The sequence below is a fragment of the Acomys russatus genome, chromosome 24, assembly GCF_903995435.1.
Source record: "Acomys russatus chromosome 24, mAcoRus1.1, whole genome shotgun sequence".
In the NCBI taxonomy this organism is placed as follows: domain Eukaryota; kingdom Metazoa; phylum Chordata; class Mammalia; order Rodentia; family Muridae; genus Acomys; species Acomys russatus.
The window spans coordinates 21,064,070-21,087,059 of NC_067160.1; the positions used below are offsets into that span (position 1 = coordinate 21,064,070).

The 22,990-nt window shown below is 39.8% G+C and overlaps 1 protein-coding gene across 1 annotated transcript in view; it reads left to right on the plus strand.

Annotated features, from left to right (window-relative positions):
* Window positions 1–22,990, plus strand: part of LOC127207725 (sodium channel protein type 3 subunit alpha-like) — a 113,398-nt gene that overhangs the window by 16,469 nt on the left and 73,939 nt on the right. The window contains exons 2-4 of the mRNA XM_051167158.1: window positions 13,682–13,995; window positions 19,431–19,548; window positions 20,871–20,961. Of these exons, the coding sequence (XP_051023115.1) occupies window positions 13,732–13,995; window positions 19,431–19,548; window positions 20,871–20,961 (473 nt within the window). The 5' untranslated portion in view covers window positions 13,682–13,731. The remainder of the gene's footprint in view (window positions 1–13,681; window positions 13,996–19,430; window positions 19,549–20,870; window positions 20,962–22,990) is intronic.

Below are 22,990 nucleotides of genomic sequence, written 5' to 3' on the forward strand. Positions count from 1 at the left end.
AACCTACTTTTAGAAATCTGTATTGAGAGAGAGAGAGAGAGAGAGAGAGAGAGAGAGAGAGAGAGAGAGAGAGAGAGAGGAGGGAGGGAGGAGAGAGGAGGAAGATGAGGTTGGGTGGGTGGGCAGAGAGATAGAGAGGATCTGGGAGGAGGTGGGGGAGAGAGGGATAAGAATATGATCAAAGTACATTGGATGGGTTTTTTCTAAATAAAAATATTTTTGTTTTGTTTTGTTTTTTTACTAGTTTAGGGGCTGGAACAATGACTCAGTGACGAAGAGCATGGGATGCTCTTCCAGTGAACTCAGATTCAATCCCCAGAACCCACATGGCAGCTCACAACTGGGAATAATTCTAGCCCCAGTGGATCTGACACCTTTTCTCCCCTGAGGCTTGGTGATATGGGCCAGTAGGTGCAAGCCACAGAGCCTAACTGCCTGAGCTCAAGCCAAGATCAACATGGTAGAAGGAGAGTCCCATGTTGGCCTCACTTCTACAAGTATCTTCGTGTCACCAGCAGCCTCTTGTATGTGCACATGTGCACACTGTAACTAGAATATTTTAAAACCAAAAATTGGCCTAATTAATTCTTATGCTGAAGTTCAGGTGTCTCACTTTATACCACAGTCAGTCAGTCTGTAAATCATGGCTTGCTCTTGAAGATAAGTGAGATGAAAGTCACACTAAGATATAATGTTGCCAGGCTTGATGATACAGGTCTGTAATCCAAATACCCGGGGGACGCTGAGACCAAATAGCAAGTACAAAGCCAGCCTGGGCTATACAATGACTTTCAAGACAGCTTGATCAGGCAATTGAGGTATATATTGTCTCAAGAAGTAAAACAGAGAGAGGCATGGCCTCACATTCGTTCAATCTCTCACAGAGGATCAGAGCTGGGAGGCAGGGAATCAGAAGTTCTAAGTCAGACTGAACTACAAAGTGAGTTTGAAACAGCCTGGGTCAAATGAGACCCTGTCTTAAAATGCTTAACTAAAAAAAAAAAAAAAAGATACATGCAGATTAGAGATTGGAGTGGGAGGCCACATGTGGACATCGCTGTTCTGTCCAATGGCTACTTGAGATTAGAAAAAGCATCCTCCTGCTGGAAGCCCAAACAAGCACATACATTTCCTTCAGTTTGTAAATAGTTGCCTAATACTGGGGAGGAGAAAGACCACAATAGAATCAGAGCCTGTTCGGCCGGGGCGGGGTTGGGGGAGCAGAGACTCGCCTCTTCTCTTTGGCTCACACTCCACCTCCACCATGTCCCCAGTGAAGACCTTTCAAATATTTAAGAAGTATGACTAAATTGATGGTTTGGTTATTTAAAGTCATTCTCATTATATGTCAAGCTAGAGGCCAGCGTATTTAAAATCTAATTACTCACGAGTTGTGAAGGCAAGGAAGCAATGTTCAATGTCTGGGAAGTAGAGCACACTTAGCAATCGTTGGATGACTGTAATCTCAGTGTGGAGCTCAATTCCAGATATGCATGCTGCTGTCTGGTCATGTATGTCATGCTTCTGACAATTGGGCATGATACCTGAGAAAAATCAATCTCAAAGTTCGCATGTTTACTTTGGGCTCATGTTTCTAGAATCCATGTTTGCACAACCCAGTCAGTGGCTTCCGGCCTGTGATGGCAGAGTTCTGCAGGTCCAAGCTCTGTAGCGAAGTCTTCTTCACCTCATGATGGCCAGACGCAGAGACAGGAGCCAGCAGGGTCCCAATATCTCTTTCAAAACTATGACCCCAGTAGCCAAAGCTCCCCCTGGTAGGCCCTGTCCAGTGTCCCCATGGACTAGCCACCAAGGCTTCCTTCAGTGGGCCTTTGGTGGATACTCCAGATCTGGTTTCTTCCACATAGGTATTATTTTTAAAAATAATATCTGTGGTGTTATTAATACAACTAATACTTCTAAAAGCTCCCAGCTTTTATGGAAAACCCACTTTACATAAATTCATATGAGTATATGGGTATACATATGTATGAATTTATATACATATGCTAATTTAAAATCTCAGTCTAAAAAGCCAACTTCCTTAATCCAATCCTCATTTACATATATGAAGCTAACAGCTGGATTAGTGTGGTGACACATGATGTAACACACTGAGAGAATGGGTGAGCAACATTGTTGTGACCTCAAAGTAAGAGGCTGGAGAGGAAGGTAGAGGCCAGGTGACAAAGGTGACTCTAAGTTACTGAGAGACATTGACAGGGTTTAATAATATTCTGTGGCTGGTGACAGGCTAGAACAAAAGATTGATGGCTTTGGAGAGAGTTCATCTAGAGACAGAGATTTTAATAGATGTTATAAAAATTTTAAACAAGGATTTCATTTTGCCAGAGGGTAGAAAGTGGGAATTTCTTGGTAGGTTTTGAGAACACTGTGTAAGTGAATTAAAGTAGATATTGTTTTCAAAATCAACTTCTGGGTGTAGACTAGCTACCTTGTTCTGTGAGGTCATGTTTATTGAATTAGCCTGGGATAAGCCATGGGTAATAGAGAGAGGGTGACATCCAATGGTTATTTTTAGGTTAATATCGAGCTTTGGATTTGTCTACAACTTAACTTTAGAAGCCACTGAATAAAGTCTCTCTGTCTAATCTCTGCCTCTGTCTGTCTGTCTGTCTGTCTCCCTCATTCTCTCTCTCTCTCTCTCTCTCTCTCTCTCTCTCTCTCTCTCTCTCTCTCTCTGTGTGTGTGTGTGTGTGTGTGTGTGTGTGTGTGTGTGTGTCTGTGTTTCTCTCTATGTGTCTCTCTCTGTCTCTCTCTCTGGTTTTTCAAGATAGCATTTCTCTCTGTAGCCTTGGCTATCCTGGACTTGCTTTGAACACCAGGCTGGCCTCGAACTCACAGAGACCCACCTTCCTCTGCCTCCTGGGAGTGCTGGGATTACAAGCATGCCCTGGAGTGCCCTACCACACCCAGCTGGTTTGTTTTATCTGAAAGAGTCAAGTAAAACAACTTTTCAGGTGGAGAGAAAAAGTGAGATAAGCTAGCCAAGGAATCAGAATCTCTTAGTGCCATCTGTGCTTTCTGATGTATTAGAGGAAAAGAAGCAAAGGGGAGAACAGAAGAGGAGAGGAGACAAAGGAGTAGGAGGTAGGTCAGAACCCACCCTCCCACCCCCCACCCCCCGCCACCCATCTTGCCAGCACTTCCCTAGGAAAACTGAATGAACCAGAGCTGCTGGAGAAGAGAGAGAGCAGACTCTCAGCCACACCCTGGGGTCCTGGCAGCAGTTCCTGGCCCCAGCTTACTAGAGCGTGCCAGGTCATGCTGTCAAAAAGGATCATCAAGTGGCCTGTTTTATATCAAGCCTGCTTTTCTGATCAAAAGCCATGGGTAAACCAAGCCTCAGCACTGGGACCCCAAAGCCAGCACACTGCCAGGGGCCAGCCAGCATACCTGGTTAACTTCACTGTGTTCTCCTTTCATGCAGCCTCTGGAGGAAGAGAGCTGACATCACATCAAACACACCAGAGTTAGTCAGCAATGAGGTATCCATCAAGGATTCATGGCAGGAGTGACTTACTGGGAGAAAAACAAAAGCAAAAACAAGAAAGAAACATGGAATCCCTCCTAGGGCTATTGTAAGAACAATGAGATAATTCCCAGAAGGAACCTGGAGCTTTTCCAAACAGAGATGCTATGGCTCTCAGAGGTACCTAACCCACTACTTTGGAATAAAATTTGTATTTGTGGAAAGAAAACTGAAATTCCTATTGCTCACAATGACAGCTGTACCCAGACAAGAAGAAAGCAGAAAAGTACACTGTGCCCCTCCCCTCTCCCCCCCATCAGTGTGTTTCTCCAAATAGATAAACAAATGGATGAGGGCTGGCAGGGATGGCTGTGGGGCATGGAATAAAGCCAAAAGCCAGAAAGAGAAATTAACACAGCTCTACTCACTTTCTTTTAAGAGGGACACTTGTTTTGTACCTTTTATAAATTGCCTGAGGTTGAGTTTACTTTCAATTTTATTATATTTATTTGGTAATTGGACCCACAACTCACCTGTCTCTGCTGGGTAAAGAACATCCAAACTCATGACTAGTATTTGAGCTGAGTTGCCTTCTGGACTGGTGAAGTGTCTGAGCTGACCAGTAAGTGTTTGTTTACTTGGTGTATCCGCAGCAACTAACTAGGAGAACTGTCGAAAATGATTGTAGTCAGGAAGGATGTTTATTGGATATAACAAGCAGTGCAGAGGTTGTTTGGGTCCAAAAGCTGAGCCGTCCATCAGGAGCCCAGGGGTAAACACGTCTCTGCGATCTGCCACACTCACTGTGTCAGCTTTGCCCTCAGAGTGCCATCCGCTGTGGTTGGAAGCTGACTGAGACAGTGCTGTGCATATGACTGTGATGCAAAAAAGTACAAGACAGAGAAGATGCCGTTCCCTCACGCCTGTTCTAACCAGCATAAAAAGCTCTCACAGACTTCCCACTGACAAATCTCTTCCACAGTACATTGGCTAGAGTGGGGCCATGCATCATCTCCTTAAGCACTGACTGCAGGAGAGCTTAGAGGAGGAATCCAGGGTGGAGCACACACTAGTACCCACACAAAACCTACTTCAGTTTGCAAACATTCAGCAAGAAATGTCAAGAGCTATTAAAGCCAGTAATGGTGACTCCTGTATAACAAGGTTGGCTTAATTGTTGTCATTAGTTGTCTCTTGTCTCCTCGGCTTATAAGTGATCTGATAAGGACAAAGTCACAGCAAACACCAGCCCCTGTAAGCCAATTATTATTTCATAGATTATTGTTCCAAAGACAGGCTGAACTTGGGCTTTCTTACTCAGTCAAGTTTTTTCCCCTTGATATGAGTCAATGGAAGAAAAGACAATAATGAACCCACTTGTTAAATAGGAAATTAATAATTAGTAATCACATGTTGGTAAGAGCTCATTTATCATTAGATAGTGAGAGAACCTGAGTAAAAGAAAGTCAGGATTGCTTTTGGATTTGGCAATGGCATGATACCCTTACCACAGAATTACTTTCTTGATGGCTTTAGTCAGACTACTAGAGGCCCCAACATCCTTAATTAGACACTGAGAAGCACGTGACCTAGAAGAGCAATCCTAGGCCTATAACTTGATTCTGTTCAACTCAGAAGCCTCCTGCATATGTGTGAACACATATTGGTTACATATATGGCTAGCATTCTTATCACATATCCGTTACACATGTGTCGAGTCTTTATTGTCAATGCTCTTCTGTTTTCCACGTTTTCTACTTACAGAAGAGGGGCCATCTTTCTCAATCTCTTGGGTGAGACCTCTCTATTACTAATTCACATTTCACATACAGCAAAACCCTAGTAAGATGACTAAGATCCTAATTCCATGCCAGCGAACATTAATCCGAAATCTTGTCATTTCTCGGTCTTTGTAATACAGCGTTTTGTCTGAACTATCCAGATTTGAATATTGGTTGCTCGGCTCACCAACTTTGAAACTTAAACAAGTTATGTAGTTTGTGCAAGCCTACATTTATCGATCTGTACAATAAGAATAAAAATAATATCAATAGGGCAAAACTGTAGTCAACACAATAAATTTACAATTTGACAAAATAAGTTCATAGGCATAATTTACTTGGGAGTATCTGAAATGTACAAATCATTTAACCAGAGTTCTGTTATTACCATGTAATCTCAAAGCCATCTGGCCAGGAAGTCATACCAGCCAGATAATATTTCAAAATCCTTTTGAATATTAAAAAAACAAAGTTCTTTTGAAATAAAGAAAGTAGGATATAACTCTACCTTGTAGATATCTAGTAGTTATTGATAAGAGTGCACCAAGCACTCAATGAATATGTTCAATAAAACATTATGCTGTTTTTCCGAGATGCTAACAGAATCAATAGTGAGTAGGGCAGTCATTAGTTCTAAATGAGAGTTCTGTTGGGAAAAGTAGGTATTACTCAGTGGTCAAGCACTTGCTTAATTTCCCTACTACCTGGGAGGTCCAGAGTATGTGTGCACGCACATGCACATGTATGAACACACACACACACACACATACACACACACACACACACACACAAGAGGATACAGCTTAGTGGCAGAGTATTGCCTAGGATTCATAGGAACTGTGGTAAAATACTGTGGTAAACTCCTCAGTACAATAAACACAGTTTTTCTTTAGCAGTGGATATCAGTTCATCTTATCTTTTAGACTCTTCCTTTCCCACAATAATCTCATTTGTTGATACCAAGAACACAGCACACATTTTCTTTGGCAATGGGCCCAGGCTTTCCCATTAACTCATCAAGTACATGAAAATACATTGTGAAGTTTTGTGATGTTTCTAGTTATGGGGCATAGAGCAACCTTTCATCCTTAAAGATGGTGGACTTACAGCCTTCTGACATAACAGGCCAGAACTAATCGATTTCGTCTGTAGCATGCATCATCATTTAAAAAAAAAAAAAAAAAAAGACAGAGAGAGAAGGAGAAAGATAAGATGAGAGGTCAGGGACCACGTGACAAGTGGAGATCCATGTTTTGCCTTGATAGCTCTACAGCGTGACTCTAATGTTTACTGAATCATTTTTTTCAGACTCTGATTAATTAACAACTAGTAGAGTTTATCCCCATGGTATTGCTTGGTTTCACAAACAGTTGTGAGCTCAGGATAGAATCATAGCACACTGATTTGGAAAACTAAGCTCAATAGCCCAAATTAATTTTTCTGCAGTTTTTTTTTAATGCAAAAATAAGATCTTTAAATTCCAATTTAAAAATAGCTGGATTCAATAATACAATATGACAAAAAAATCTGAAAAACTAATTCAACAAAAATAGAATAAGTAGAAATATTTTGTTTAAAGAAACATGTGTTTGCCCACAGCTATTTCAGGAGATATTGCTTAGCTTTTCTGGGTCTGTTTCTTATTTTTCTTAAGATGAAGATTTCAGCTAATTGCTGAATCTAATACATGGCCTCTAATTAACATCTTTGAAGTTTCTTTTCTGGTATTTAGGTAATCACTCAGATTTTGATGCCTGACACTCTCCAATGTCCCCCTCCTTCAAGACTAGCAGTCATGCAAGGTCTTCTTTTTCATCTTTTCACGTTGCCCTTAAATGATGTCATATGCATTCTCTGTCCCTTAATCAACATTTTCTCAGCTCCAACAGCTTTTCTGCATCTCAGACACATATTTTAATTATGTACCAAATGTCCCTCAGGCACCTGAAACTCAATAGGTGCTGAGCAGAATTTATTAACATGCCTTACAAACCTCCTCCACTGCTGCACTGGGTTATTTTCAGGAATAGCTTACTCCAGAGACCTGGGGACAAGATATAGAGCACATTAAGTCAACCACAAAAGCTTACTGACTTTCTGCAGCCTATAATGGTATCCTGGGTAGACACTTTGGGTATGGGATTTCTTCCCAGCTGACTGGCCTACTCTCTTTATTGGTCCCTGTGCTCACCCTGTAGGTGGACTCTGTGTGTGTGTGTGTGTGTGTGTGTGTGTGTGTGTGTGTGTGTGTGTGTGTGTGTCCCATTAAGCCTAGGAAGTATGTATTGTCCTTGCTGCAATTCTCTGTACTACAGAGTGGGTGGGGATGTAGAGATTAGAAAGGAAAACAACCCGTTCTAACACAGTGAAGTGGCAAGAGTCCATTTACAATTACCACATTCATGCCTGCTCACATAGGCTCCCGCCACAAGCTCTCATACCCCTTTCACTAACTGCTTCCTTCTGGAGTACTGTTGTCAAAGAGATGGTGGAGGTCTTTAGAACCTTTGTGGAGAAGACTGTGAAGCCTACACTAATTTCATAATCAGATAAAGATCCTCCCATTTGACTTCCTTTGTCTTTTAGCCTTTGGCAATGATCTTTCAGAGGTAGTGGAGGGTTTGGTCGGGGGGTGGGGGGAGGGGGTTGGTGTTTCAGTGGCTGCCTCAGCAGGCATGAAGACAACTACCTTGACGTGTGCTGTCCATGTTTCTTATTGCCACGTACTATCAATAAGGAAAAACAGGTCGCAGAAGAAACCTCCAGTGAAGCAGTAAATCTCAATCCTAAAGAAGCCACATCTTAAATGTTCTATATGATGAAATGGAAGAAACACCTAAAGTTATTTCTGCTGTGTCTGAAAGATGCCTGGTGGTTTCTAGCAAGAGCCCAAGAGGATTATTGGGATTAGGAGCCAAACTAGTTGGTTCTTCTCTTTTTCTGGATCTCTGTCTCTGTCTCTGTCTTTCTGTCTCCCTCTGCTTCTCTTTCCTATGATGTGTGTGTGTGTGTGTGTGTGTGTGTGTGTGTGTGTGTGTGTGTGTGTGTGTGTGCTTGCATGTGCATGCTTCATGGGGCACCATTTTCACTCGAAAGGATCACCAGCAAGCAATGATATTCAGATTTGGGTAGTTGGCAGATAAATTCTCAAAAATAAGCAAAAGAAAAGCCTGTCGCTCAGAGAAAAGCAAATGACAGCATTTGTTGTCAGTGTTCGAACTGGAGCTCTCCAGTGGAATGGGGACTTTGAGCTCTTCTCATCTGCCACTGGGAGCGCAACAACCCCCAACACATTAGGACTGTTCTCATGTACTCACTGGCAATGTTAAGGAATGTGCTATGCAGATGGCTGACGATGAAAGTCATCAAAATTTGTAAGACGCGCATAACAATGTGCTGACATCTTCCAGGTGATTCGTTTATGACAGCATAAACACATGCATAATTGTGTAAGTGATACATTCAAAACACTAGCTTGATCAAAAGTTGGTGGCAATCATTTCCGGTTCCACAGAGAAACCAATGTAATGAATTACCATTTGTGTGGAACCTTGATTTGATAACAGAGAACAATATTCTCAGTTCCCTAGAAAGGCAATTGTCTGGTTGTCGATACGCCAGTGAAGAGGTATGAACGTGTCCTGAAACACAGTCATATGGAAGCTGTGGCTCGCAGATCTCTACCTGTATGGCTAACCTTCCTATTGCCTCTGACTCATTGGTCTTTAGTCGGATTATGCCCCCCAACTTCAGTGCTTATCTGAGGATGCTATTCAAGACCCTTAATACTCTGCATCCTGCCTAGCCTTCCAGGCTTATCTCACATCAATCTTTTCTGAAGGTTGGTATCAGCCTTAACGAACTGATGAGAGTCCTTACCAAGATCCCCGTGCTCTCTCTCATCTCTGTCCACATACATCCACACACACACCCGTGCTCAGTGTCTCTTCTGATACGTCTTCCAGCCAACCCTTCCCAAACTGCACCACCACAGCTGTCACCCATCAAGTCCTCTTTAGCCTACAAAACCTACCGCTTATGGAGAAAAGTTTTATGAACCATACCTCTCCCTCCCTTGCCTGGTTAGAATAAATTGATGCAATTTATGAACACCAGCTAGTCAGTTGTGTATGGTTGTATTTTAATTGTCTGTGTTAATGTCTGTTAGCATGTGTATCTTGCACTGGTTTGCCATCTCCTAGAGGAAAGGGCTGATCAGTATGTTGATATTTTCCATGGTCCATGAAAAGTTGCTGGTACATATTCCTGTGATGAATATTTCCAGAATAAATAGTCCAAGGGTTCCTTCTGGATATCAAATTCTGTAATCAAGCGCTACAGTAGAAAACAATGGATGGTAATCTTCATATTAGCTGGCGGAGGGATATGTTTGCATTGCTCAGATATACCCACACACAGGCTCTTTGCTTTTTAATCAAAATGATCATCTCTTTGGATTTCTTTTATCTTTTTTGTCCTGAAAAGATAGCTCTGGAGACAACATGGTACACTAAACTGGATATATTTTAATAAATTATAATGCACATATACTCATTAATAATGTATGTTCCACATCAAGGCTTCAACAAGAATTAAAATTTAAATATCTGTTCTAATATGGATATAAACTTATGTAAGAGTTCTGTAATAAGCTCACAATGAACTAGAAAGATGTTGGGAAAATTTTTAAAGAGATCTGAAAGCCGATGGGACTTTACTATACAGCAAAATGGTACAAGAAGTTAGGGGCCCCTGAGCACACTGAAAATGGAAGCCTGTCCAAATACTGGCCACGCTCTAATTCCCCTAGTCAGGGAAAAACCAAGAACAGGGAATGATCTGTCTGTCTGGGTTTAGACAACCGTTTGAAAATTTCGCAGATTTCATTTTGTCTTGAAATCAAATTCTTCACTATGGACCCTTGTAAGTAAATAAGATGGTAAATGATTGTCTCTTTGCAAGTGAATATTTATGATTTTTGTGATAGTATCTTGTTCTGTCTCATTTTATATAAGTCTGAATGAACTGCACAGATTATTGAAAGATTTCCACATGCAACATTAGAAATACGATTTTCATTCTGAAAACTGAAGTTTTAGAAACTTTCAATGATAGGAAATGAAATAAATGAATAACCAGTCATTTTTAATGACAAGGTATTGGCACCTATATAATGAGGTTCTCTTTAAAAATAGTTTTACATTTCTTTAGCAGCATGTGTGCATGGGGGAGTGCCTGTGTGTGCATGCATGTGTGTGTATGCCTGTGTGTGCGTGCAGGCACCCATACCACTGTACACATGTGGAAAACAGACTTAGGGGAGTTAGTCCTCTCCATCCGCAACGTGAGTTCTAGGAATTGAGCTCAGGTTGGAAGCTCTGAAACAAGAGCCCTTATATCCACTGAGTCTTCCATGGTTTTGGCAAGGCTAAGTGACACACACAGGCACTCTGAGACTGACTCCACAGGATCCCCAGCACAGATTCAACATTATTTTTTCCCAGTACCAGTAAGGAAGACAGCATCAGTTCAACATGATGTTCAAATATAAAAGCAACTTTATCTCACAAGAAAAGCATGTTTGCACCCATGCTGCCTTCTCATTTTAGCAACTGGGAAAATGACCCATAGGCCCCAAGCTCATGACCAGAGATGTGAAGCAGATAGATTCTGACTTTCTGGGTATTAAAGACTAGTCAAAACCACTGATTTCTTCTGTACTTAGAAATAGACAATGAGCAATGGATTCAAAATGGACCAGAGATGACTGAAAGTGTTGATTCAGTTTTGTACAGCCTGCCACGCATAAACAGCACAAAGGAAATAGTTACTTCAATTTTAAGTTAAATAAAACTATTGTCTTTCCTTCTAATCTACATGCTACTTGATCTAAACAATAAATAAATGAAACACAACAAACAAACAAACAAACAAAAAGCCCTGAGTCACAAAACAGGATCTCTTTTACAAAATTAGTGAAAGAATGGTGTGATGTTTTGATGGGGCTCGCTGTGACAGTGGGATGCTATAGACGCTAACTAAAGGCATCTCAGATTGAAAACATTTTTTTGGCCACTGCAATATATCAGGGAACTAGTAATTCCAGTACAAACTCAATAACAACAAAGGAATATTATCTGTTCTTTCTATTAAACAGTCCAGATTTTTCTCATTGTCTGTGCTCAATATTGGCAAACATCAGAGGGCAGCTTAGGAGTAAACGTCTCCAAGACTAGAAAGATGTGGGGGCTGGAGGGGACAGGAATGGAGGAAATGTCACACCGACTTTGATGATTAATTCTGCACTGTAGTTGCAGATCCTTCTACAAGCTAACTGATGTATGCATCATGTTTCGTTGTTGTCATCATTTCTACTCCCTCCCCCCTGGAATTTAAAGATGTGGCTCTTGTGGAAAATACAAATAAAGTAACTGCTACTATCATTTCAATATTCATATGACTGGATTCTTGTAGTTCTGAGGGCTAGTCACAATTCCTGCAGAAGTAATTATTTTACCTTCCTTGGGACATTGAGCCAGGCCCCTGCATCAGCCAGATGAGAGGCTTGTGTCCCTGGACTCTGCAACCCTCCAGGCTCTTCTGAAGCCCTGGGTCAGCAGTGTCTCAGCATATCCAAAGCTCCCTTAAAAGAGAATAGTTAACTTGTGAGGATGCCTGACAACATAGCAGGGAAAACGTTAGGCAGAGCTGACGATACTTACCATTAATGAAGTGATTTGTACTCCAAAGAACTATTTTTAGAACCAATATAAATTAACTCATTTATTTCTAAAACTCTTGAAAGGTCAATTTTTCTTTTATTCCCTTTTTAGAGATGAGGACTGAAACAATACGGGGCCATATTATCCAACACCATACAATTCATAAGCTACAGAGTCACAGTGCAGAGCCCAGGGGTGGTTCTTCTTCAGAACCATTGCAGGACTCCACTGGCAAAGTCCAGGACAACATCAAAGTTGTCTCAAGTAGTTGAGGGCAGTAAAGCATAAGAGGAACTGAATATAGTTTGCCTTGCTCAGAAAATGCCTCCAAAGTGTTCAAGGAGAAGAAAAAAAAAAAAAAACAACAAAACCAAACCAAACAAAAAAAACCTAAAAGGCAAAAAGATTTGGCTTTCATTAAATAAGGGACATAGGACGTGGAGAGGTGGCTCCAGTTGTTAAAGTGCTAGCCCTACAAGCATGAGGATCTGAGTTCAATTCCCAGAACCCACATAAAAATGTAGAACAATAGGGACACACACTTGTAATGCCAATGCTGTGGAGGCAGAAACTGATGGTTCCCTGGGGTCGTTGGCTGGCCAGTCTACCATAATCAGTAATCTCTCAGCCAATGAAATACTGCCTCAAAGCTGAAGGGTGTTCTAGGGGATGACACCCAGGTTGTCCTCTTGCACACACACCCCCACATACAGGTATAGAAGTGCCTGATCATTTGCATATACATGTGCACACAAACACACACACACACACACACACACACACACACAGGTACTCCTCCACAGACATGATCAGGAATACATATGCATTCACATAAATAAAAAGATATATGGGTATTTTTAAAAGATGGGTCTCTTAAGCCGGGCGTGGTGGCGCACGCCTTCAATCCCAGCACTCGGGAGGCAGAGGCAGGCGGATCGCTGTGAGTTCGAGGCCAGCCTGGTCTACAAAGCGAGTCCAGGACAGCCAAGGCTACATAGAGAAACCCTGTCTCTAAAAACCAAAAAAAAAAAAAAAAAAAAAAAAAAAAAAGATGGGTCTCTTTTTCTAGAATCGCTCTCTTCCATGTTGCTGTGATGGTTTCCAGTGAGTCAATTGATGATGCTGGCAACTAGAACATGGTTCGGTTAGACAAAATTTCTTACCTGTCCTGCAATGCAATGAAACAGGCATGTACCCCAATAACTGTATCATTAGCAACACTTCTTTATTTAGAGAGTTAATACATTGTGCTGCAGGAAGTATAGTGAAAAATGGTCCCTTAAACAAACTGATTGACAAATATTATCATCACTACTGTTTTAACAAAAGTATACCATAACACATTTGGGCTCAAGGTCTCAGAAAAGGCTATTTTTAAATGTTTTATTTTTTAGTTAACCAATACACCCTAAATATTATGTTCAATTTGAAATACACATTCATTGTAAAACGGCATAATTAAGCTTTTGCTCTGTTTATGAAATTTAACATTTAAAATTACTGAAACATATTGAAATAACAGAAAATCATATCCAATGTTATTTCTCAGTTAAAATTTGTAGCTAGTCACCAAAACAGGACAATGTATTTTTTGCCAAAGCAAAAATACTATAGGGTTTTCATTTTTTTATTCTTTATCTATCTCTTGCTTTCCTAACACTCATGCATGGTTTCCATCCACTTAGGCAATTCTTATGCAAGAAGCTAAACGTAATTAAATGTGCAGGATGAAAAGATGGCCCAGGCACTGCTGGTACCCCCGGGACCTGAGAGCTTCCGCCTTTTCACTCGAGAATCTCTTGCTGCTATCGAAAAGCGTGCTGCAGAAGAGAAAGCCAAGAAACCCAAGAAAGAACAAGACATTGACGATGAGAACAAACCAAAGCCAAACAGTGACTTGGAAGCTGGGAAGAACCTTCCATTTATCTATGGAGACATTCCTCCAGAGATGGTGTCAGAGCCGCTGGAGGACCTGGACCCCTACTACGTCAGTAAGAAAGTGAGTGCTGACTTTATATAACTAACACATTCTCGATTAGATGTGCAAACCAAGGGCTTATGTACACGGAACCGTTGTAATGCTCATCCGTGAAAGGTTTCATGGCACTCTTTACTGCTACCCATCTTGAAGCACAGTAAAGCAAACACAGAAACATTCCTAAGAAACAAAACCTCTGCTACGGAGGATTAAGCATAAACAACTTCTACCATTTCACAGTACCAAGATAAATGGGAAAACTTAAAGTTGACAGCCAAGATAAGTATCTGCTATTGCTAACCTATTTAACTGCTTGATAGACAGCCAAATTGTAGTTATGAGGGGAAAAGAGTGGATGCCAAACTTACTTTGTAGCTCATTCTTGGCTTGATGTTTCTTACAATCATCTGTGTTCTAGAAGACAGTAATCTACTTATCTATTCCTATAGACACATAATTCATGGAGAAGTGTGTTTACCCAGGCATACCTTACTAGTCTTTTTCCTCTACCCTGGCATATGATTAGGAACTTCTACAGGCTTCCTAGAGATTGGGATAGTGAAATTCTAAATCTACAAATAGTTAGAACATCACCACAAGGAAAGAAATATCAAGATTAGAAGAGAAAATCTAGTGATACTATTAACAACAACAACAATCCATGGACTTTGAAGGAACAGTTATAACGATGCTTTGCCAATGTCTAAAATATCTACATAGTTCTTGGAGAAATGGTTTCTAAAGTTAAACCAGCTTTCTGAGACCTTTAGAGAGCCTAAATAAAGGATATTGTTTTAATATGTAAATTGATATTTTGGCACCCTTTAATCACAATTTATAGCTTACCTTTACAATGATGAAACAGTTCATTGTAAAGATAAGTTAACATCATTCTGAGTTGATGGTTTATGAATTAAGATATAAGCAGAACATTTTTGCTTGTCAAATAGAACTTTAAAAAGGCAATGGTTGTCAATACTGCATTCTTTAAGTAGTGTTTGAAGTTATCAGTTCTGGGGATGGAGAGATGGCTCTTTGTTTAAGAGCACTTGATGTGACTGCAGAGGACTGAGGTTCGGTTCACAGCACTCATGTCAGGTGGCTCAGGACTGCCTATATTGACAGCTCCAGGAGATCTGGCTCTTTCTTTCTCTCTGGCCTCCGTGAGCACTCTAACACACATATACTTACATATACAAAGACATATGCATAAATAAAACATAAAACAAATATTTAAAACGTAAGTTTATTAAGTTTACCAAAGAAAGGTATTAAACATACAGAGCTATGCTAAAATCAACCCCCATGCTTTATTGCCGAGATTATCAAGACATGCTTGAAATTTAGAAACTCTGATTTTTATAAAGTATGATTAATAATAATCTGCTTCCCTCAGGGACTAGGAAAACAGAACTCATTTGATAAAAAAAATTAAAATATACATTTACAGCCATGTTTGCTGTCACATACTTATAAACCCAGCTTTTGGGAGACAGAGCCAGAAAATTGATGAACTCAAGGCCAGCCTGAGTTACAAACCCCAATATATATATTTTTTTTCAGGACAGAAGAGTTTGTTTTACTTTGACATGATATAAATATTGTACTTTTAAAAAGAAACAAGGGAGTCAATCAGTTTAATATGCTGACTGAGGGAGAATGGGAGAAAATGGAGATATTATTTAATGGAGAGAAGGCTATGTTTACTTGCATTGAAATAATATCCTTCCTAATAACCGTATCACCTCTTTGTGAAAGGGCTACCCTGGGCTACCTAATAGATGATATTAAATAATCTTACCAGTTGGTTAAGTAAGCTGTTTGGACTCCATGTCCAACAAGACTCATCTGTCAATAACTTGTTTCCCCACATATGTCCTGAGGGAAAAGCATCACTATGACTCTTTTCCACATGAGAAAATAACTTACACATTGTATTGTTAGTTGATTAGCATCTGGTTTTACAGGTCGGCCTTTTAAGTTTGGCTAATTTGAATCTTTTACTAAGACACAGATCATCCTCTGTGGAAAGGGCAGGCATTGCTCACTCTGAGCTAGAAGCTGCTTGGGTCATGATTCATTGACAGTGACTCTGAAACATTGAGGGATACTTCTACACAGCCCTTTACTGTTGTCTGCCCTGCCTTCATTTATGAAATATCTATGAAGATGAGGATTCAGGTGCTACTTTCAGAAAAGTGATTTGTGGCTCTTAAAACCTAAAGGAGGGGGGCAGGTAATGTGTGAATCACAGAATTTTACCATAGCATGGAGCCATGTTACTATCTGACACTGTGTGTAAAAGGCAACATAGGGCTTCATGTAATGATTTGCTGTCACTATTTAATGATGTATCTTAGTTCCTAATATAACTAGATGAGTAAGGCCACAATATATTTAAATAGCATTTAAGCTGGCCAGGTTAACAGCTTAAAAATAGTGGCATGATAATAATAGCCAACATTTGTTGGGCTCACCCTATGTCAGGAGCCACTCGAACACTCCAGTTCATTTCTTACCAATGAGCCAGGGTAGCAGTTACTATTGTTAGCCTCAGTTTACAGATGGGAAAGTAAAGCCAACAGTGAGCCCTTCGCTTACTAAAGTCACACTCTATCAATGAGAGATCAAGATTTGAGCCTACTCTGGCTACCTTCAGGGTTCTTGACCGCTGATCAAACTCTGCAGCGACAATGAATGTAAAATATGATTGTAGACAATTGGTTGCGCCATCCTTTTTTTTTTTAAAAAAACTCTTTATTGATTCTTTGTGAATCTCACATCATGCACCCCAATCTCACTCATCTCCCCCTCCCTTTCTACCTGCCTTCCTCCCTTGCAACCTCACTCTCCAAACAAAACAAATAATCAAAAAGCACCTTGGCGTGGAAGCTGCAGTGTGTCACAGTGTGTTACATAGTATAGCCTTTTGTCCAAACAAACTCACTTGCCAATGTTGCTTGCAATGAGTCATTGGTCTGGTTTGAGGCCTCTGGCCTCTACTGCACCGTCAACATTGGAGCCTCCCCTAGCTTCCTCTTAAATATCTTGTTGTTGCCTTAGGCTGTGACATCTTTTTAAATACATTGATATCTTCCTGCTCCGTTGAGGTGTAAAGCTGCTTTTTCTTTCACAAAACTAAAAATTCCAGTGAACTATTAGTATTTATCCAGGAACAGCAACAACAACAACAATGTAAGTAGCACTCCAGATTAAGAAATGACTGTTTGTAACAAACTTTTTCCACAGTGTATGTAACGACTGTGGCAACATGCACCAAATCTTTTTCAAGGTGCCAAATATAGGTGCATCATTCAATGACACCAGGACCCCAGGTTTCAAACATCTCTTTGCAATTCTTTCACTAGACAGAGCTTTAGAGCTGTACTCCTTGTTTCTTAGCAGGCAGGGTGTGTTCTTAAACTCCGTCCTGTGCCGGAGTTATAAACTCAGAGTAGATGCACCGCATTCACCAGTCTAGGATCCACTAGCACCCACAGGCTAACCTTGCAGGAGAAGCAGAGGGCTTCCTGCTTAAAACGACTGTCCATTCCTGCTCTGCCTCTTTTTTGGAGATAGTTCGAAATAAAACCTCCTTCTAATGTTGCAAGTAGAAATTGCTTTTTCAGGGAAATTGTTTCAAAGAGTGTGAGTTAATGCACGTTAAATTGCTGTGAACTTTTACACACTATTGCTGCTGCTGGTGGTGCCTAAATGGATCTTGATTGCTTGACTGTGAATTCATGACAATCCACTAATGCTGTTGTAGTTCAAGGACAGGCTTAGCAAGGTTCATTGTCGTTTGCAGATAATCCTGATGCTAGTAAGGGAGAGTTTACTTGCCCTCTCCCTAGAATTTATGGAGCTCGGCTCATTGAAAATGATTAGTTAAGTAATGATTGGTTCGATAGTCTTAAACACACAAGGGCGGTGAAAGGCTTGCCTGTTGTCCCTGCCCTTTTCTGCTCACAGTATAAACATTCCTGCCTGCCTCTTCAAACAGAGCGCGTTGCTAGTCGCCGTGAGTATATGGGATATAGCCTTAGTGAAAGGGTGCAAACATATTATTAAGTAAATCAGTACACACAACAGATGTCATAAAGGTGAACAGCGCCTTAAAGGTAAACCCGTATTTAATTAGAACAAGCGTTTGCTGGCAAACCACACTATTAAAAGCTGTGGGGGGAAACGCAGCCATAGACTGCAGGTTCTTCGTGCCCAGTCATTTATAAAAACATCTAGCCAGGTTCTCCCACAAATGAACCCCTACATGGAAATTGCTACTTGGTGGTGATTACAAGCAACATGTGAAAGAGTGCAAAGTAGTACACCAAGAGTTAGTGGCAAGAGAAATAGCAGGAAACAATCAGAACACAGTGTGGTTTATCTGGGAAAATGTAAGGTGTGTGTGTGTGTATGGGGGGGGGGGGAGGTGGAAGGGTGATTTGCGTATCGATACTGGTGAAAAGAATTGAATAAACATCTGCCCATACCCCCAAATTCAAATATTGACAGTTCTAAAGTGCTCCTAACTTGAGGATGCTTTAAAGACTTCTTTTTTTGGTAGAGGTCATGATAGGGGGGATAGCCTTGTATAGTTAGACTTTTCTACAGGTACACGCCTCTTTTCTGAGTCTGTGACCATGTTCATTGCAGCCAGAGGGAGATTGACCAGTTCTGAGTGAGACTGACAAGCAGATTAAATGGCTGGAACAGAGATGAGTCTAGTAAAAAATAAATAAATAAATAAATAAAGGATGACCTATCCTGAGGGCCGCCATAGGTAGTCATGGGTCTGCATAACTTAAAGGCTAAGATGATGAATGTATGTTTCAGATCACAGACTTGTAACTATGGCATAGCTTTTGAAGTCATGTATTTAAGATTGATTTCCAATGCAGCTGTCTTTTCTTGGTATACGCTACAAAGTAGATCCTTTTCAGCACGCAAAATCTGGTCTGATGACTTATTTAAAAGTCTTGAATCAAGGCAGCTGCTGCAGACACAATGGGAAGCCACAAAACTGGGGTTTTAGAAGGTTTGCAATGATTAAAACACTTATAAAAGATTATTTTAAGTTGCATATACAGAATAATTTGAAAAGGTACCCAAACTAGAGACAGATGGCAAGCCTCAAATAGAAATGAACTCTGGAAGGTTGTATAATTTGATCTTAAACACGTGCGGGACTATCAGTTTGTATCAATGAGTTTGGAGGCTTAGAGGCAGACGAGGTGCTAGTTGTGGGCTTTTACTGTGGTCATACATATAGGGGAGAAGCATTGAGCCTGTGTCTAGTAAATGAGATACTGGTTATGTTCCAACTGACTGAAACAAGCACATCAGGTAAACGTTCTTTTTTTTTTTCCAGGTAAAAGTTCTTGAGATGTGTTGTAAATGCTTCAAATAAGCCCGCATGTCGAATCTAGTAATCTCTTTCGTATTTTCTTTTTCAGACTTTTGTAGTGTTGAATAAAGGGAAGGCAATCTTTCGATTCAGTGCCACCTCTGCCTTGTACATTTTAACTCCACTAAATCCTGTTAGGAAAATTGCCATTAAGATTTTGGTACACTCATATCCTTTTCATGTGAATTGGCCAAATGTTGTTTCTAACAATTGGTTTTTAATGAAATGAATTTCTCATTTTTTTTTTATCTGTAAAATTTCTTTGCAGCAAATGGTAACAACATTGTTACTTTAAGTAAGTAGCTTAAGTAATTTCCACCGGCCATTTGTTATTTATAAAGTTTATCATAAAAGTATTCGTAATGGTTCTAGAAGAAAATAGGAAAAGTGCTAGTAAGTCTGTCAACCATATTATAGAGCAAATTTAAAAGCAAATCCACTTGCCCTCTCTTATCCTCAACTAATTAATTTATTATTGCTAAAGAGGTCTAACCTACTACAGTCATTACAGTATATTATACTATATAGTATATTTATAGTTAGTGTCACTATAAGTATTGCCAAATGCTCCAACATTCAGGTCTTCACTGACTGTCTATCCTCAGCAAATTCATCTCCCTTTCTCCTCTTGCCCCCTTCCTTCCTCTTCTCCCTTCCTTCATATCCCCCACTTCTTTCTTGTTCTCTTTCTTCTTTTCTTTTCTTCCTTCTGTAAGTATTCATGAAACTGCTATGTGTCTATGTACCTGGTTACCAATATATGAAAAAGTCATCAGCCTTGAAGCTGCGTGTCTGGCATGTGGCTCAGTGGTACAAAATTAGCTGAGCATGCTCAACACACTGGATTTGATTCCTAGTATGACACATACATGTACAAATTATAATAGTAAAATACATGTGATGGATAGAATAAGCATTACAATATATTCTGAAGTAATGACAAAATATGTTTGAAATGGTGTCAGTAGTGGTCCTTTTCTATGGGCAAATTTAAAATAGGCTTATATGAAGTAAAATACATTGTCACATGGACACAGCAAGTAAGAGGCAACCTTTTAAAGTACATGTGAATGCTCTCTTCTGAACTTTGATCTTAGACAATGTTAGTATTTTAAAATAAAATTAGTCATCACATGAATTTCTTATTGAACCTGCAAAACAGTGCTGCTTGCGGTATAGCCAATGATACTACCTTGTTAGCCTGAGACAGCTCTCCCCACCCCATAGCATGCTGTAAAGGATAAAGAAATGATTCACATCACTATGAGGCTGCTTCAGCATCTGTTTACAAGACAATTCCTAATCAGTTCCTGATCTTTTAGGAAGAACACTAGGCTGTGTAAAAGGCTTTGACTTTTCTCATTAACCACTGTCTTATCCCAGCTAAGTAAGATTAATTTCACAGTTAACTTGTGCTGTCGAATCTTTTGTGTTGAGCAGACTTTAGGTGTCCATAATGAATTGACATTTATTCCTTAACTACAATCTACTTTATTCAGCATGCTCATCATGTGCACTATCTTGACCAACTGTGTATTTATGACACTCAGTAATCCTCCAGACTGGACGAAGAATGTTGAGTAAGTAGGAGGAATTTTTTGGAATGAACACACACACACACACACACACACACACACACACACACACACATTCTCTGGCAATCTCCTTGTGGTAATGGTCTGACTGTGGCTTCTTCCTTTTGAAGTCAAGCTAAACACTCTGTCTTTTGATTCTATTGTTTTGAGAAAGATGCCCAAACAAATGGCATCCAGTTTTAGTATTAGCACTTTCAGAGATTACAATTAAGATTTACCGTATGCCACCATTTGTCAACAATTTATGTTTCAGCAAAAGATCACTTACAATACTCAAAAATACTTTCTAGTGCATGTTACTGTCATAGTGGATCCTGTTCTAGGCAAAGCAGCTCTTTTGACTGAAATGCCAGGTGCCATTTATGACTCAGGGTGAACCAAACTGAAACACCTATAAAAGCTACTCTGTGTAAACTTTTTAAAAAACACTAGTTGAGGCATTTAGGCACACATAAATCTCATTTAATTTTAAACTGTGGTACATTTACACTATGGAATACTACTCAGCTATTAAAAACATGGAAATCCCGAAATTTTTGGACAAATGGATGAGACTAGAAATGATCATAATGAGTGACTTAACCCAAAAGCAGAAAAACTCACATGGTATATACTCACTTATAATTGGTCACTAGCCCAAAAGGCATGTCCCATGAAAGTCTTCAATTACCAGGAGATTGGGATAGATGTGAGGGCATCCTACTGAGACCCTAGGTAAGAGAAATATAGGATATGGGGAAACATAAGGACCCAGAGGGTCCTAGAAACCTACAAGAAGAATATCATGATGGGTGGATTGGGGCCCAGGGGAGTCTGCTCAAACTATTGCACTGACCAAGGACAATACACTAGTAAACATCGAACCCCTACTCTGATCTACCCAATGGACAGGACATTCTCCACAGTTAGGTGAAGAGTGGGGACTGACTTTGACATGAACTCTGGTGCTCCACATTTGACCTCCTCCCCTTGGTGGGGAGACCTGGTGTCACTCAAAGAAAGAATAAGCAGAATACCAAGATGAGACTTGATAGCTTATGACCATATTGTGAGGGAAGAGGTCCTCCTCAGTCATAGACCTAGGGGAGGGGAATAGGGTAAAAGTGGGAGGGAGGGAGGAATGGGAGGATACAAGTGATGGGATAACAATTTAGTTGTAATCTGAATAAATTAATTAATTTATATTAATTAATTAATAATAATTTAATTTAATAGTAATTAATTTGGTTTAATAAATTAATAAAATTTTAAAAATCAGTCATCTTTAAAAAAATCAGTTATCTGTCTAGCCCTGAACATTCTTTTTTAAGGTAAAAGTAGTAACTTAGAGATGTAATGTATGCTACTAAAACAGTTTTAGTGTTACATGAGTTTTTTGACTTGGACATTTCTGTTAAGTAACTGCACAACTTTTCTAAACAACTAAATCTAGTAGATTTTGCATTGCAACAAGCAAATAAACACACTCGTGGTTATCATTGCAAATAAAGAAATAAAATTTTAAAAGTGAGACCAAACAGAAGCAAAGCTTCATGGAATCTAAGGGAAAAAGAAGACAGTGCGATACTTCAACTCTGAGATGAAAACAGAGGTTACTTCATGCAGTACACAAATGTCTAGGCTGAGATACAGGTACACACAAATGTGGTAAAACACATACTTTCTTAACATCAGATACTTCATATGCAGCAGTTATACCTTTTTTTCCTGAGGCCACTGAGCTTGGTGGAGGAAGAATGCACTAAACTAAATGTAATGATTTCTGCAACTATTTCTTTGTTCCTCCCTAAGAGGTAATATCTAAGAAAAAGCCATTATACAAATACTGATCCTAACACTTTGTAAATATAAAGCAATTTTAGACTATAACACATGAGTTGCCATTGGACAACCAAATATTTCTATGGCTTAGATGAAATGCTCTGAAAAATAAACTCAAGTTGTGCTTTTAAAGGACACAGTGTTTAAAAACAAGTACTCTTGACTATTTTTGGAAGAAACAGAAATAACTTAA